General features: G+C 40.8%; 2 protein-coding genes across 2 annotated transcripts in view; one reads left to right on the top strand and one right to left on the bottom strand.

Moving 5' to 3' along the window:
* Positions 1-4,273, top strand: part of LOC124150867 (von Willebrand factor A domain-containing protein 3A-like) — a 29,866-nt gene extending 25,593 nt beyond the window's left edge. Inside the window, exons 28-33 of the mRNA XM_046523024.2 lie at positions 16-160; positions 549-700; positions 1,019-1,145; positions 1,644-1,741; positions 2,191-2,240; positions 3,117-4,273. Of these exons, the coding sequence (XP_046378980.2) occupies positions 16-160; positions 549-700; positions 1,019-1,145; positions 1,644-1,741; positions 2,191-2,240; positions 3,117-3,169 (625 nt within the window). The 3' untranslated portion in view covers positions 3,170-4,273. The remainder of the gene's footprint in view (positions 1-15; positions 161-548; positions 701-1,018; positions 1,146-1,643; positions 1,742-2,190; positions 2,241-3,116) is intronic.
* Positions 4,274-7,050: 2,777 nt separating this feature from the next.
* LOC124150868 (dynein axonemal assembly factor 5-like) lies at positions 7,051-15,753 on the bottom strand. Its single transcript, XM_046523026.2, has 11 exons — positions 15,091-15,753; positions 14,270-14,512; positions 13,199-13,285; positions 12,873-12,935; positions 12,490-12,659; positions 11,721-11,930; positions 10,762-10,905; positions 10,233-10,401; positions 9,064-9,362; positions 7,982-8,330; positions 7,051-7,321 (listed from the first exon to the last, which is right to left on the bottom strand). Exons 1-11 carry the CDS (start codon positions 15,719-15,721, stop codon positions 7,191-7,193), a joined length of 2,496 nt encoding a protein of 831 aa, XP_046378982.2. The 5' UTR covers positions 15,722-15,753; the 3' UTR covers positions 7,051-7,190.
* Between the last annotated feature and the right edge of the window lie 76 nt (positions 15,754-15,829).

The following is a 15,829-nucleotide window of genomic DNA, read 5'->3' as shown; positions in this document are numbered from 1 at the left end:
TTTTGTCTTGTGTAGATTCAACCTCATCAGTTTTTCTGGGACGTGTGCCAAGTGGAAGAGCAGCATCCAGGAGCCTACAGAAGAGAACTGCCATGATGCAGTCAAGTGGACGTCCCAGTTGGTTGCCGAGGGCAACACCTGTACCCTGGAAGCCCTCCAGGTACAGTTTGGATGCTGCTGTGTTTTGTGTCCCCTTCCTGACATTTATGAAACTTTATTTAATGCATTTGTAGAGTATGTGTCCTTAAGAAAAATTAGTCCGATGATTAAATTAATGGGGGTAGTGGTGCCCTTGAGGTTTGCTGCTGTGGTTTTTGAATCTAGGTACTGTCTTAATCTTTAACTTTACCGAATATGTTTGATGAGGTCACTTCTGTGTCAGTGTGTGTCACTCTAGGTTATAGCGGCCAGCAGCAACACAAGTGTGGGTGTGTCAGTGCTCTGTACTTACTGGTGAAGGAAGTGTCTAACAAGAAGCGATTTGAGATTTCACTGGCAATGTGTTCAGCTGTCATTAGTCAAATGACCTCTTGAAATGTTTATTCCAGCTGGCATTCTGTGACCCTGACCTTGACTCCGTGTACCTGCTGACTGATGGGAAGCCGGACACCAGTACAGCTCTGGTGCTGAAGGAGGTTGGCCGAATGAACTCCGATCGGCTAATCACGGTCAACACGATATCCTTCAAGTGCTCAGACAGGTGAATAAACCAAGACTATGTTGTGAGCCGGGTAGGGATTCACGCTTAAAATAGTTCCCCTGTGTGCTTGTTGTAAGAGGCGGCCATAGTGGATAGGATGGTCAGACTCACTGACTTGGTTCATTGCATCTCATCGTAGTCCGACTGTGTTGATCATTGCTCATGATATCAGTCACTGGCACACCGTCATATAGCTGGAATATTGCTAAGTGTGATCTTGAACTACTAAAAAGATGGAAACAAATCTAGTGAATGATCACAGAATCTCACATGGTTTATGTATGATGGGGTAACACTGCATCTGCTCCTTGTCTCCAGCACCGCCAACAGCTTCCTGCATCTCCTGGCCACAGAGACCGGCGGCAGGTACCACCGATGTCATGAGGACTTCGATGCACATCTTTTTGCTCACAAACTTCTATCAGAGGGATTTCAAGATGCAGAGGTTAGTTCCCCACCTCCTAGGAGTATACTGTCATCAGTGTTTCTGGGCTGGTCAGATTTCATCCTGTTTAATGATTAGGATGTTTGGATGTAAGGGACTGGTCGTTTATTATAGGAGTGGGTGGGCTGGTGGGATTGGTCTTAGGACGTTATCATATTTAGCTGGGACCAGCCCACTCCCTACTCCACACCCTCAAGCCCCAATTTTATGTAACATTTTTTCATTACACCCCCAGTCCCCCAACCTACCCCCTTTGTATAATTAATGAGCAGTCCCCAATGAATGTTCATGTGTATAAAAATTTAATTGGAAAAATAGAAATGTCTGATTTTTTCGTGCCCCTTTCCCATATAGTTGTGATAAATATTGGCTATGCCCCCCAAATATTGGCTATGCCCCCCTATTTTATATCAGAGTAAAGTTAACATATTGCTGAGGAAGGCTTAAAACACTATTCATTTATCTACTTCACTTTCCCAACTGTGACGTCTATTCCAGTACCCCCACCTCCCCAAGTTTGAGGGAGACGATTTGCGTCGGCTTGGTAACGAGATTGCCACGTCCAGGAAGTACCTTGCGCAGGCCAGGACATTCAGGTATGTCCATGCACAACTGTCAACTCTAGAGTATACATGTACTAAACTACATCCTTCGGACCTGTGAACATCCGGGGTAGAATAGGTCTTCAGCAAACCCTGCCCGCCGTAAAAGGTGACTATGAGTGTCATAAGAGGCAACTAGGGGGATCGGGTGGTCAGGCTCGTTGACTGCATGTCATCTTGTTCCAACTGTGTGGATCGATGCTCATGATATCAGTCGCTGGATTGTCTGGTCCAGACTCGATTATTTACCGACCATCGTCATATAGCTGGAATATTGCTTGGTGCGGCGTTAAACAACAAACAAACAAACAAACAACATCCTTGGTACGGACTTGGACTTGACTTGTTTCAATATGGAAACGACATATCAATATAGCAATTTCAGTGGAGTTAATGAAATAAGGATTGTGTAATGTTGACATGTCCTCTGTTTTTCTTTACAGAGCTTTGTACAATGCCAAGACAGCAAGTTCCGAGAAATCTAATGAAAAAAGTAAGATTAGCTTTGGAGAGTATATTGTACTTTGTCATGGCCTCTATGCATGGCGTCGGACGTCAGTCTTCTGTCATGCTTCATCCACTGTAACCATCTTCATGATGAACAGACACATGTAAGACACATGCTATGTAATAAAAAGACACATGTAAGATGCATGCTATGTAATAAACTTACATGTAGGACACATGCTACGTAATAAAGACACATTTAAGACACATGCTATGTAAAAAAGAGACACATGTAAGACACATGCTATGTAATAAACAGACATGTAAGACACATGCTATGTAATAAAAATACACATGTAAGAGACATGCTATGTAAAATAAACACACATGTAAGACACATGCTATGTAATAATGAAACATGTAAGACACATGCTATGTAAAATAAAGACACATGTAAGACATGCTATGTAATAAACAGAGACATGTAAGACACATGCTATGTAATAAAGACACATTTAATACACATGCTATGTAATAAAGACACATGTTAGGCGCATGCTATGTAATAAACACACATGTAAGACACATGCTATGTAATAAAGACACATGTAAGACATGCTATGTAATAAAGAGACACATGTAAGACACATGCTATGTAATAAAGACACATTTAAGACACATGCTATGTAATAAAGAGACACATGTAAGACACATGCTATGTAAAATAAACACATGCTATGTAATAAAGACACATGTAAGACACATGCTATGTAATAAAGAGACACATGTAAGACACTTGCTATGTAATAAACAGAGACATGTAAGACACATGCTATGTAATAAAAAGACACATGTAAGACACATGCTATGTAATAAAGACACATGTAAGACACACATGATGTATGATGGATGTCTGTTTCAGTCACGGCCTCCACTCCCTTCCTGGCAGGCCGACCACGGAGTGCTGCCAGATAGGACCTCCCACACCAACCACATCAATGTTGGTGAAAGCCCAGTGATATAAATGGCCATGCGTCTTCACCAGGAGGAAGTTTTGATAAGAGGACAACAAGAGGAACAATGTTGTAGTTACATTTCAGGAACATTTTATATTATGCTTTTATATCTCTATATTTTGATGTGAAGGCTATCATGGCTGTGAATTTGTATATAATTCATGTAGAACATTTGAATGTAGGAACATTTGTTTTAATGTGAGTACAGATACTGCAAGTGATGTTTGTATAGAATAATTAAATGCTATATTACATTTGTACAGACAGAAATGATATTTTTGACATACTTAGTGCAAATATTCCCATTACTGAAAATACAGTGTATATTACAGAAGTCGTTTGAGGGGCAGGTAACTCTGCATGCCCACATGAACAGATTTTGTTACTGCCCTGTTACATATAGTCCAGGCAAGCAGATAGTCTCCCCGTCCATTACATCTACTTGTCTTTGTAAAAACTATTTATTTCATTGTCAGATGTATTGTGTAGGAATGAACACACTTGTTATTAAACCCTCTCTTATATGCCTTATATTGATTAATGTCATTTTCTTGATCCCAGAAAAAAACATCACTTTTTAGGGATAGTCACACGCTCATCATTTTAATAAAACATAATTATGTTGTCATTTTATGCTTTGAGAAAATAAACTGCAGTTACTGGTTTGGGGCCGAGATTCTGGTGGAAGGGTTGATCCTTTCTTCATGTATTTGAACATTCTTGCTTCTGTCTGAATCATTCAGGTCAGTTCAGTTGAGACACCGTTATCACAGAAACAAAGTAACTGTATCAATTTAACACTTTGGAGCTTCTGTTGGCAGTGAGGTGCCTGCCTACCACTACTGCCTTGACGCAAGTGCGCTTCTGGTTGTGTCTATAATCAAGTCCTTATTTACCAACTGTCAACTGTTTAGAGTGGATATGTTTTGTGACTATTCATGACACTGTCAGGTAATGTTTATACTGCAATGCAAACCCTCCACAACGAGGGGATACTTGTTAAACTGTTAGTTGTTGACCTCTATCTACATAGAAGAAAGCTAATAAAGCTTGAAACCTGCAACATGTGTTCTTATCTGTTCCTGGCAGTGGGGTAGCCTTGTGGTTAAAGTGTTTAATTGTCACGCCAGACCCGGGGTCGATTCCCCACAGTATTGCTGGAATAATGCCAAACATGGCATCAAACCTCACTCACTCACTCTGAAGCTACAAGAATAGTTTTTGACCCCTTGCATGAAGGATACCTTTGAAATTATTCACAGAACATAATTTTGACACAAGTTGAAATATGATAGGAAGACTTATATGTACACTGAAAGGCAAAAGAAACGTCATGTTGATGTATCATATAAATATCTTTATTTTCAAATGCTTATATAAGTAAGTAAAGACATCGGGGAAAGTCAGTGTTTGACCCACATGAAATTAACAGTCTGGGGAATGTTTTTGCAAATTGTGAATTTGGGGATGCACCAGAAGACATCACAGCTGGGGGGTTCAAAATCAGTACCTGGTGTGGCCACCACGGGCGTTGTCTACAGCCAGAGACCATCTATTATATGGTCTCTGCTACAGCCACACATCTCCTGTACATGGAGTGGACTAGCCTGTTGATGAAGGCCATTGGGATATGGGCCCATATCTTCAGGAACGCTACACGCAGTTCTGCTGCAGTTGTCGGCCTTGGGCGTACGTCGTTGAGTCGGCGTTGGATCTCATCCGACAAGTGTTCAATGGGATTCAAATCCAGACTGAGGGCAGGCCAAGGCATGATTTGGATGTTGTGCTGCTGGAGAAAGTCCCTGGTGACTCTGGCAGTGTGGGGACGGGCATTGTCTTGCTGAAAGGTGTGGTTTTGATGACGGGCAAAAAAAGGCACGATATAGGGTCTGAGGACTTGGTCAATGTAGCGAAGAGCTGTGATGTCATTACCCCTGCCTGGACCAATATTCTGAAAGACCACAGGTCCCACTCTCTGGTTTAGTCCGATTCCACCCCAAACCATGATGCTTTGGCCGCCCCACGGGTCTCGTTCCATAACACAAGCATCAACATAATGTTCCCCCCTCCTTCGCCAGACCCTGACTCTGCCATCCACCGTTGAAACACAGTAGCGACTTTCATCAGTGAAGATGATTCTTCTCCATTGTTGTTGACGCCAATTTTGATGCTGCCTGGCCCATTGCAGTCGGGCCAGTCGGTGACGATATCTCAGGATAGGTACACGAGTAGGATGGTGGCACGAGAAGTTGTTGGCAGTTAGACGACGTTGGACTGTACGATCACTGATGGCACACTGGTGGTTTGCCAAGCTGTTTCAGTGGCCATTCGGAATCGGTTCTGCAGATGTTGGCGTATCATGAACCGATCTTGTCTGGGAGTAGTGACTCTAGGACAACCACTACGCGGTCGGTCGTCGGTGGTGTTGTGGCGATGTTGCAAACTATATATCGTTCTGACGTTGACATTGAGTGCATTTGCAACGACCTGTGCACTCTGGCCTGCTTGCAGTCTTCCGATCGCTTGTTGTCTCTCATTTCCTGATAATCTTGGCATGGCTGATGAATCAAAATAACAAAAGCCAGCTTAACAGTTTTGGGTGTCTTTTATACCCATACTATCCACGATATGCACGTGCATCATGTTTTTGACAAGACTTTTCCGCAACTAAGTCCCATTGCACTTTTGTAGGCTGCGTTTAGGCAAAGCACTCCATTTTAAACTCAATTGTTCAATGGACTTTAAGGCAACAAAAAGAAGCAGTAGATTGATAAATGAGTTTATTGAGCACAGAACAGGTGACTGCCAGTGTCTGTTAAGTTTTATCAGTATTTTCAGAAGTGACGTTTCTTTTGCCTTTCAGTGTATATCAACATTCATTACACAATATTTGTTTAAATATGTCTGAGTGGGGTATCCATGTTTAACTGCCAGATGTTATCTCTGTGGGCTAGCACTATAAAACTGGCATTAGTCCAGACTAGTAAAAGCAGGCACATGCATGTTCCTGTATAAGTGCAATAATCTTGAACGTGACATTAAACCCCATTTCACCTCACCTCACCTCACAGCTCTTGTACATGTGACAGTGAAGCATCTCCCCACATGGCTGCTGTGTAAAGTGGAGTAACACAGATGATCTGTCCATGATTCTGCTAATGTTCATGTTATGGCTTGTATAGATTTCCACTGCTGGATCCAGAGGTTGTGCACACAACCATTTTTCAGACATCTTATATATGAACCTGTGTCCCCTATCATGTGTTTTTGATACATGTGCATGTGGGTTCGAATCCCAGACTCAACCTGGTTAGGCATCTAGGTTTATCAGCACCATACCCATACTTGTGGATTTCATCAATGTGGTTAGTCTCTAAGATTTGCATCACTTCAGGTTTTCCTCCCACATGAAGTTGACACGGAGTGATGTGATCGAGATACCAACCTCAGTCATGGTGTGAAAATTTTCTGTGTCCAACGCCTGCACATTGCAACTGAGTTGTATTTCATTTCTTCCAGCTTGATGGTTGAGGAAGACTAGTTGTAACATCAGCAGCATAAAACACAGATTGTTTCAAAGTGGGGTTGTTTAAACAATTTAGGTAAAACATAACCATTGTCAGAATCATTTTAATCATGTTAATGTGTATGTGAATAAAATAGAATGTCTTTTGTCAGTCTTTTTCGGGAGTGGTTATAGATGTATATGAACAAATGAATATAGCTGTGGGCCTTGTAGCTTCACACGCTGAAAGACCAGATGGGTTTGATGGGACAGGGTTTATTGACAACCTATTCAGAATATAAGCATGATAAAAATACAAGAAAAAGGCAAGTAGGTTCATTTTGAAATTTATTCTTTCTTTCATTCAGTGTTGGCAGTATAAATATGAATCAATGTCATGCTGTTAATCGCAACACTAGCATGACACTGTAAGTTGCTGATGATGAGATGGTCTTCGTACACAGTAATGATGGTGTTATTGGTCCAGACTGTTAGCAAATTTGACAAGTTCATCACAATATTTGCCTGTCCGATGTTTATGTTTCACACTGTCCACTTCGGTCACCAACATAGAAGGGCTGATTTGTGCTGAACGCTTCAGTACATCTGAAACACAAACAAAATACTGAGGTACTGAACTTAAAATATTCAGTTAGGGGCATCTGTGCCTCTTAGAACACTATCCTAGTTCTACCCAAGGAAAAAGCCCCAAATGAAGCAGGTTATGGCCGTTACCACCTTGGTGAAACAAGCAAGTCCATGGAGCTTACCAAGTATCATAATATAAGTGAATCTGTGATCCAAATCCCATGCTCGTGGATCTGCAATCCCAACCCCTAGTGGATCCAGAACTGTGAATCTCAACACATTCCACCAAAAGGCCACCCATTCATTATATTAATATGGAAGCAAAAAAAGACTGAATTCCCACTAACGAGGTCTTCACCAACCCATGCATGCTGTAAAAGGCAACTCTGCTTGTCGTAAGAGGCGACTAAAGGGATCCGGGTGGTCAGGCTTGACGACTTGGATGATGCATGTCATTACATCCCAATTGCGTAGATCGATGCTCGATTATTGGATTGTCTGGTCGAGACGTGATTATTTAAAGACCGCCATCATATAGCTGGAATATTGCTGAGTGCGACGTTAAACAACAAACGAATTCCCACTAAAATTAATTAAATGAGATTAGTGATGACACATCCTGATTCATCAATAAACTGAATGCGTACAATTTACATAGAGTAGCAGAGTGCAACTGACCTAGGATGGCCTCTTGTATGGACGTCTCGGGGTCATCAAGATGAACCAAAAGGCCTCTGTAAACAGCTTCAAGGTGCGCACGATACAGGCCAACATCATAACCACTCTCAAAGCAGTCAAAATAGGCCAGGAAGGTTTTTGCCACTATGAGTCGAACCTCATCACTGCTGTCGTCAAGTCGTTTGAGCAGTTCTGGGTACATGTTGTGAAGTCTGTCCTGTGAGAGGGACGTGCCCATCAGGTCCAGAAGGCGGGTGAGGACTCGGCAGCTGATGAGACGCGTACTTTTGTTGCCGTCATTGATGGTGCTGATAAGCTGAGTCAGGAAGTCCTCCACCACCGGCAACATCTGCAGATGACACAAAATGTTACACATGACACACTCAGGTGGCATATTCCTAAAAGAATATCAAGAATACCATTAAACTGTTGCACCCACGAAGTGATTCCCATGAACCAGAGTATAATACTACAAAGCACAAAGTCTTTAGGCACTGCTTTTGTCTTGTCAAAAGTTTAATGAATTTGAAAGAAATAATTTCATTTCCATTTAAACCCTGCATATCCCGATTAATTTCATTACAATGATTACATATAAACTTACAGAATTGTCCGCTAATTAAGCAAATCTGATACATCACTGGGCTATCTCTAAGATGTCATTAAAAAGACCGAACACACAACATTTAAATTACTTTTAGTGTTATCTGAGCAATGTCCCATGCCATTGGGGTACAATAGCATACAAATGACCAAGTCACAGAGTCTGATCACCCTATCCAATCCACCCTATCAACAACCCTTACGACAAGCATGGGTTGTTGAGGATCTATTCTACACAGAAATTCCCACTGGATGCTTGAGATGTACCTGAATCACTACCATGAACATGTGGATTTCATTCGGCAAAAGCAAATGGAATTAAATTTCATATATACTACTCAAAAGAAGTTAAGGATCACCCGATTCTTTCATATGGTAATGTTAATCTGTCATGGCATGAGAGATTAACTATAGTAATATGAAAGAATCAGGTGATCCTTAACTTCTTTTGAGTAGTATATGTTGATCCCATCCTTTACCTTTTCCTTGGTGAGCACACCACTCTGCAGCAGAGCCCAAGCACAGGAGACAGCTGTTGTCCTGATGGCCCCCGACGTCCGACCTGCTTGCCACACACAGTTGGGTATGACCATGTCCTTCAACACAATCACAGCAAAGTCACCAAACTGTTGTTTGGAGTCTACAGTAGCTGCAGCATTCACCATGAGGCGAGAGAGGAGAGAGAAGAACTTGAGTCTCATCTCTGGATCCTTGTCTGGGCTGAGGTTAGCCACCAACATAGGCATGATGGAGTCCAAGTGCTCACCGACCACTGGGCCTGCAGGGACAAGCATACACTGGCATGAACATGTAGTCTGTGACTGCTAGTAATAGTCCATATGATTACACTAGACTCCTGAAAATAATGCTAAGAGCCCTCTTCGGACCAGTATACTCAATGTTTGGGGCAAAGACTGGATATGTAGTACAAATCACAAGCTATACTGCCGTGTTAGAAACTAACAGTTTCAGTCCACTAGTCCTTATAATGATAACATAGCAAAACCCTTAATGATGGCAAATTTCTACTTGTCCTTATGACACCTATTGGGCAGCTTGGCAAGGACTTTAGGACTAGTGCCAATCTCTAATGCTGTACTGAAAACGTTGTCATTGAAGTGCTTAGACAAACATGATTTAACTTTCATATCCATTCAGAGTGGAAAAAGAACTTTATGTTCTTGAATAATTTCATGGAATATAGGGTATATCTACCATCTCTGGACGTTAAAATCTGATGATACCTATTGGGAATACACTTTGTCATGGCATACTTCCGGAATAATACATGGGGAAACATAAGATTGGATGAAAGTATTGTTAACATGGTTAACAGTCTGAAAATAGCACTGGTCCCATATTCTAAAATTCATTAATAGTTACGACATCCATAGTAAGAGCACATCTTAAAATACATAGTTAAATGTGGATGGTTTTCCTGTAAACATCACAATGCTTACTAGTAACTAGTAACTAAACATGAATTTCTACCTTTGTGTTCACATTTACAACAGACAAGTATTCTTATGAGCTATATCATGGAGAAGAGCTAGGATACATAGAGAATCTCCCCGAGTGTCTTTTCATGTCAAATATATTTTGCCAAGGAGTTTTAACATTTTCAACAAGCTGATGAAGGTGAACCGACCTGCCTCCATGAGGAGAGTGTCAAACACCTGTCTCTCCACACTGTGCAGGGTCCAGGCAGTGAAGTCCTCTTGGTATGAGGCGAGGAGGGTCTTGGTGTGAGCTCTGAACACCTCTTCCCGCTCACCTAGGCCCTCCGACATGCCGACCTTACCCAACAGCTCATTCACCTGACAATCAACAATATCATGAAGGACGCATTTTAGATGACGATGATCCCAATAATAATTCAAATCGAAATTACATCTTAAATTCAGTTGAAATAATGCAAACATTCCCTTGAGAATCTACAAGAAGTTATAATAAAACTGAATACGTAAGTAGTCTTAAAATTATCTGTCAGACAGTCAGGCCATTGGAGGAAAATTTCACGCAGCCCAACAAAAAAGTTACCAGCCAGGGGCAGGCGGGCAGACAATTATTTCAGACACTGGATGCTGTGCTGGGAATGCACTTTGTCGTAGCGTACATTAATGAACAATTCACAGGAAAACTTTACATTTGACGAGATAGTTAACTGTCAGCATTACCTGTTCCCTGATGTGGTCATGTTGAGTCAAGGCTAGGACAGTGATGAGGATGGTGAAGAGTTGATCTGACACAGCAAGACATGAGTCCTGCATGACACTCAAGATGGCCTCCACACAGGCCAGTAACTGTTGCTGCACCTCCACCTGGAAAGCCATTCAAGTCACAGTTTGACGCCAAGTAAATGCCACTACATAAAAATACCATATTTTCTTGTGTCCATTGAGCTTTACAACATAAGCAGTTTCATTGCTTTAAGTTTAACTAGACAGACAATCCACTGTTTGTTCACAGGCAACTGGCTGCAAGTGATCACCTTATCACCACACTCACATGACAATCAGCTGCACAATACTTTTAATTTTGTCCAAATTGCCACTTCAATGATTTCACCATGCCAGAATTCACAATGGAAATGTATAATTCATCCTCTCTACCTCAAGGGCTCATAGATCCAATCCTGTGATTCCTGTGATCTCAAATTAACTGCCCTTGATTTTCATAAATCGACCAATCAAACGTCGAGATAAGGATAAAGGAAATGGGTATATCACAGGGAATGCTTGGTAGCAAAGGGACTTGCCACCGCCAGTTTTAATGGACACAAAGACAAACCTTTCCATCAAAAAGATATTTGACGATTTACTGGTTGCATGTCAGTCAGTTTTTCAATGTTGAATTTTTCGCAAACTATCGTAACCAATGGGACTGGCCACCATGTTGTTGATATCACCAACCCAACATTGAGGCTGGTTAGTAACTTGTATTCTGATAGGCTGAGTAGCATAGCAAATCAAATTGCCTAATAAAAATGAAGGACAGGCAATTTGAGTTTGTGGGAACCACGGAAATGGATCCAGGGGTTGGTATAGGTTTACCAACATGCAAGCCATGGAGATATAGAGGATGTGTATAATTGAGACAACAAGGTTTGCAGATATTACACAGAATCTTTTCCTACCTGCACAGACTGACAGATGTCTGGTGATGCGAGTGTGTCTGCCACTGGTTTCATGTATCCATGGAGATCAGACCTGGAAGTTCCTCGAGTGACAGATGCCAGCACCATCAGGGAACCAGAACACTGTGTGGCCTTCACATTGTCCAGCACCAACTTGGTCCATATCTCTGGCTTCACAAAGTAACCAATAAGTTCAGCTGATCTCTGAATCTGAAACCACATCCTTGAAACATAAACATCTGAAGGGATACAGTCCTTTGCACTGTCTCATGTTCTCATCTTTTATCTCAGACTCTCTTCTTTGTATTAACAGTTTTGAAATAGACATGATAGGTGAGGCTGAATGGGTTTTTGGTGTCATGTTCAAAATTATTGCAGTTATATAGCAAGATACGCGCACATGTGTGGCTGCTTGTAGTCTGTACTAGCTTCCAGTTTTATGTGCTTGCCTACTGAGATTAACATGAGTACCCGACTCAGACCAAGTATACTGACTCAAAGCTTAATGCCAAATGCAAGGCAGGGTAACAACAAGTACCATTTTTTTTAACTTCTTTTGGTATGACGTGGCCTAGGATCAAACCCCTGAAGATGCTCTATCCACTAGGCCATGCAGGTGGTCCTAGCCATGATATTTTAATGATAGTCTAGTGCTGATTGTGTTATGGACCAGTGCTTGTTATCATTTCCAGATAAATTCTGCTTTGGGCATGTTGGGGGCAGATTATAATTTTTCTATCCTTGATTGTGATGATGACTGTCTACTCACATCAGTGACCACTCTCTTATCCTCGTCCATGCAGGCCTTGTACAGACTGGACACCAGTTTCTCCATGTGCTGCGTCACGTAATCCTCAGTATTGACCAACAGAACATAGAGAAGAGCTGCCGACTTGACACGGGTCTCCACCACCCAGTCTCCAACATCCCGCAACAGACCTACCGGGAATATGTTTATATTCATGCCAGGCATACTGTTATAATGTTACTTTGTTAGCTTATTCCAAGTATTGGAAGTAAGCATCTAGTCTAAAAACACTTTACTGAACCGTATGAACATGATGAAGAAAGATTACTATTATTATATTCCAGTATATATGAAGAAAGTAAGGAGAAAAACAATGCATGTCTCTTCAAAGGAAGTAAACCTACCCGGTAAAATCTTCGACAAATGTCTCATCACCAAAGTCCGACATCCAAGGTTGGGTCTTTCAACTGAAGAGGTAATAGCAGCGTGGGTTTCCATTAACATGATTAAAATGTAAATGATTTTTTTATTTTTGTGCAACTTCATCATGTTCAAGTCTGCAATTTGACATGTTGAAAATTGTTGTCTTTACCACAATAAAGTCAAAGCTATAAACATGATAGACAAATATGATAAAGTTTTCTTATCCTAAAAATGCTGTAATTATATATTAGCAAGATAAACAATAATAAAAGCTTTTACGCTAACACAGATTAAGTAAATAACTGACCATCTGGAGGATAGTGTGTAGGATTGGCAGCTGCAAAATCTATCTTGTCTTTCATCTCTTCTTCATTTTCTCTCTCATACTTCATTCCTGGGACAAATAATGATGATCAACCATTATCCAGAATGGAAAATCTTGATCTACACTGTACCAAACATGCTAAACATCATGTATCACACATGTACCATCATGTACAAGAAAACAGGTTAAGTTAATGAAAAATTCTGCTATGACATGCCACTAAAACTTAAAAATCAACACAACAACAAAACTTCAAATTTTCATTTTGATATATTTGCAATCCATAATTATGTTAATCCATAACTGAGCAACTAATACATGAATACATCATGATACAAATGGAAACAACAATTATTTTAAATTTTCACTTTACCAGTAGTTAAGTTTTCCAATCCCATATTTGGTGCTACCAAAAACATGATCATGATGGGATGGATCTTCCTGTGGCAAGGGCATTACCGAATATAACTATCGGGTTGACTAACGAGTCTATGCAAATCTCGTAATGAACTAGACATCCGGTTCATGAACAACATGGATTTCAACATGCCCATTTCGGTCGACTGCATGATTTGCAGAGCATGTGTATCACCAACTGGGCATTTTATTCCAATATAGATCGCGATTATCGATCAGATCGTTTTGACAGGATGCCACCATTTTGTTTGAAGCAAATGCAAGTGCTAAGAGAAAGGGAATCTGATTGGATCTGAATCTAAAAAGTGTATTATTAACAGTGTTCAAACTTAAGCATGAAAACACAGGGGTCTTTGTCATTGTCTTAATGTTCAAAGTTGCAGACTTAGAGGGTCCCTAGTTTCAAATACTACAGGAGCAAACCCGAAGAACCTCCCTTAATTTTGAGTACTGATTAGTCACTATCATCATGCAGCATCAGAAATTATGTAAGGTATGTCAAGGGGTCCTTGTGGTATGCCCCTATGGTATTCATATCAAGGGACCCCATAACATCAGAGTTATGACGAGGACCCCTTGACTTTCATTCTACCTTTCGAACACTGTCACGTGTTTGTCAAAGTGAAATTTACTTACCTATGTCATACCACAATGTGTCTGCTAGTTCGTTGATATCGGTTTGTTCATCTGTGATGCTGGTGAGGATGAGAGGTATCAGTTTGTGGTGGAATGAATACCGATCAGGAAGATCAAGTAGCCAGCCACCCACTACCTTTGTCACTGCTTTCCTCACCACTGGCGAATGATCGAACAGGCGTTGTGCTAGGTGGGACGTCACTGTTTCCACGGCTTTCCCATTTCCATATTGAATGACAGTTCCTAGTTGACACAATACTCAGTGAAGTGTATGTTTTGACAATCAATACTGTACCGTCCGATCATAGGTGTTTTTACATCATATGTTTTCAGACGGTCATGTTTATCACGATTACTTGCGCTAAAATTATGGGTGTGGCGTCACAGACTTTGTAAGTACTCAGATGGCTTGTTTTTAAGATAAAGTTGTCTTTTATAAGTGAGTAAGATGTTTTACAGATGTTCACATGATTAGTGAGAAAACAACAAATGTTTCCTAAGTGTCCACAAACCCATAATAGGGGGATATATGTTTTTGAAGTAATTATGCTAATATCAGTGATGGGTATTGTTGAACAAGCACATGATGGCTTACAAACTTAACAGTATTTTGACAGAAATTAGACTTTACATGAACATAAACTGACTTTTTTCAAAAGATTGAATCAGTACCTTAAACACACATACATTGTGTTGTCAATGACGTGTAACCATGGCAACAATCAAACTCAAATGTGCTTTGAGCAAACAATTAGTCAGAATTATTAATCTTTCTCGTTGAAAACATAGCAAAAATACAGACATGATTCAACAATTCTCACCTATTGTTTCCACAACAACTGTCCTGACTTTTGCATGTTGATGCGAGACAGTCAACATCAGTGGCTTGATGAGTGATTCCGACTGCATATGAAAATATTCAGGGATACTTTTGGCTAGTTTTGATGAACATCGACAGCTCTCTTTCTTCACTTCGGGATATGGATCGACAATAGTTCTTTGAAGAATTCGGATCGCATCGTCCAGGTAGATAGCCATCCTTTTTCCAGAACATTCTACGATTTGAACAAGTAGTTCAACAAGTGACAACCGCAACTCTTCGGACGACTCGGTTATTTCTTGCTGACCTAATCGTGCTGAAAGAACTGGTACAATGTAAGACAAGTGTTCGTCTGGCTTGTCTACTAACTTTAGATAATCAGAAATTAAACTTATCGACAATTCTCTGCATTTTTCAACAGGATCCGATAGAATTTTCAAGACAGGTTTCAACACCTCACTGAATATTAGAACGTGTTCGTCGGCATCGAGTGGCGGTTTTCGTCCAAGCGTGTCACTTCTGATACTTTCAAGTGCTTTCTTTCGTGTATTTCGGTTTTCCTCAGCTAAACAATTGATGTGTCTAGCGATTCCTTGAAGCACAGCATTCGAATTTTCGTCTAACGACGCCATCTTGTTGATCGCAACGCCTCGTTCTGACTGAAAACCGGAATACTCTTTCCGATATAAATGTGTTCCTTGCATCGATAGTAGAACTCGCACACATCGACTTATTATAAC

Source organism: Haliotis rufescens, unplaced genomic scaffold (assembly GCF_023055435.1).
Source record: "Haliotis rufescens isolate VD_foot unplaced genomic scaffold, xgHalRufe1.0.p SCAF_11, whole genome shotgun sequence".
Taxonomy (NCBI): domain Eukaryota; kingdom Metazoa; phylum Mollusca; class Gastropoda; order Lepetellida; family Haliotidae; genus Haliotis; species Haliotis rufescens.
This window is presented reverse-complemented; position numbering and strand designations above follow the sequence as displayed.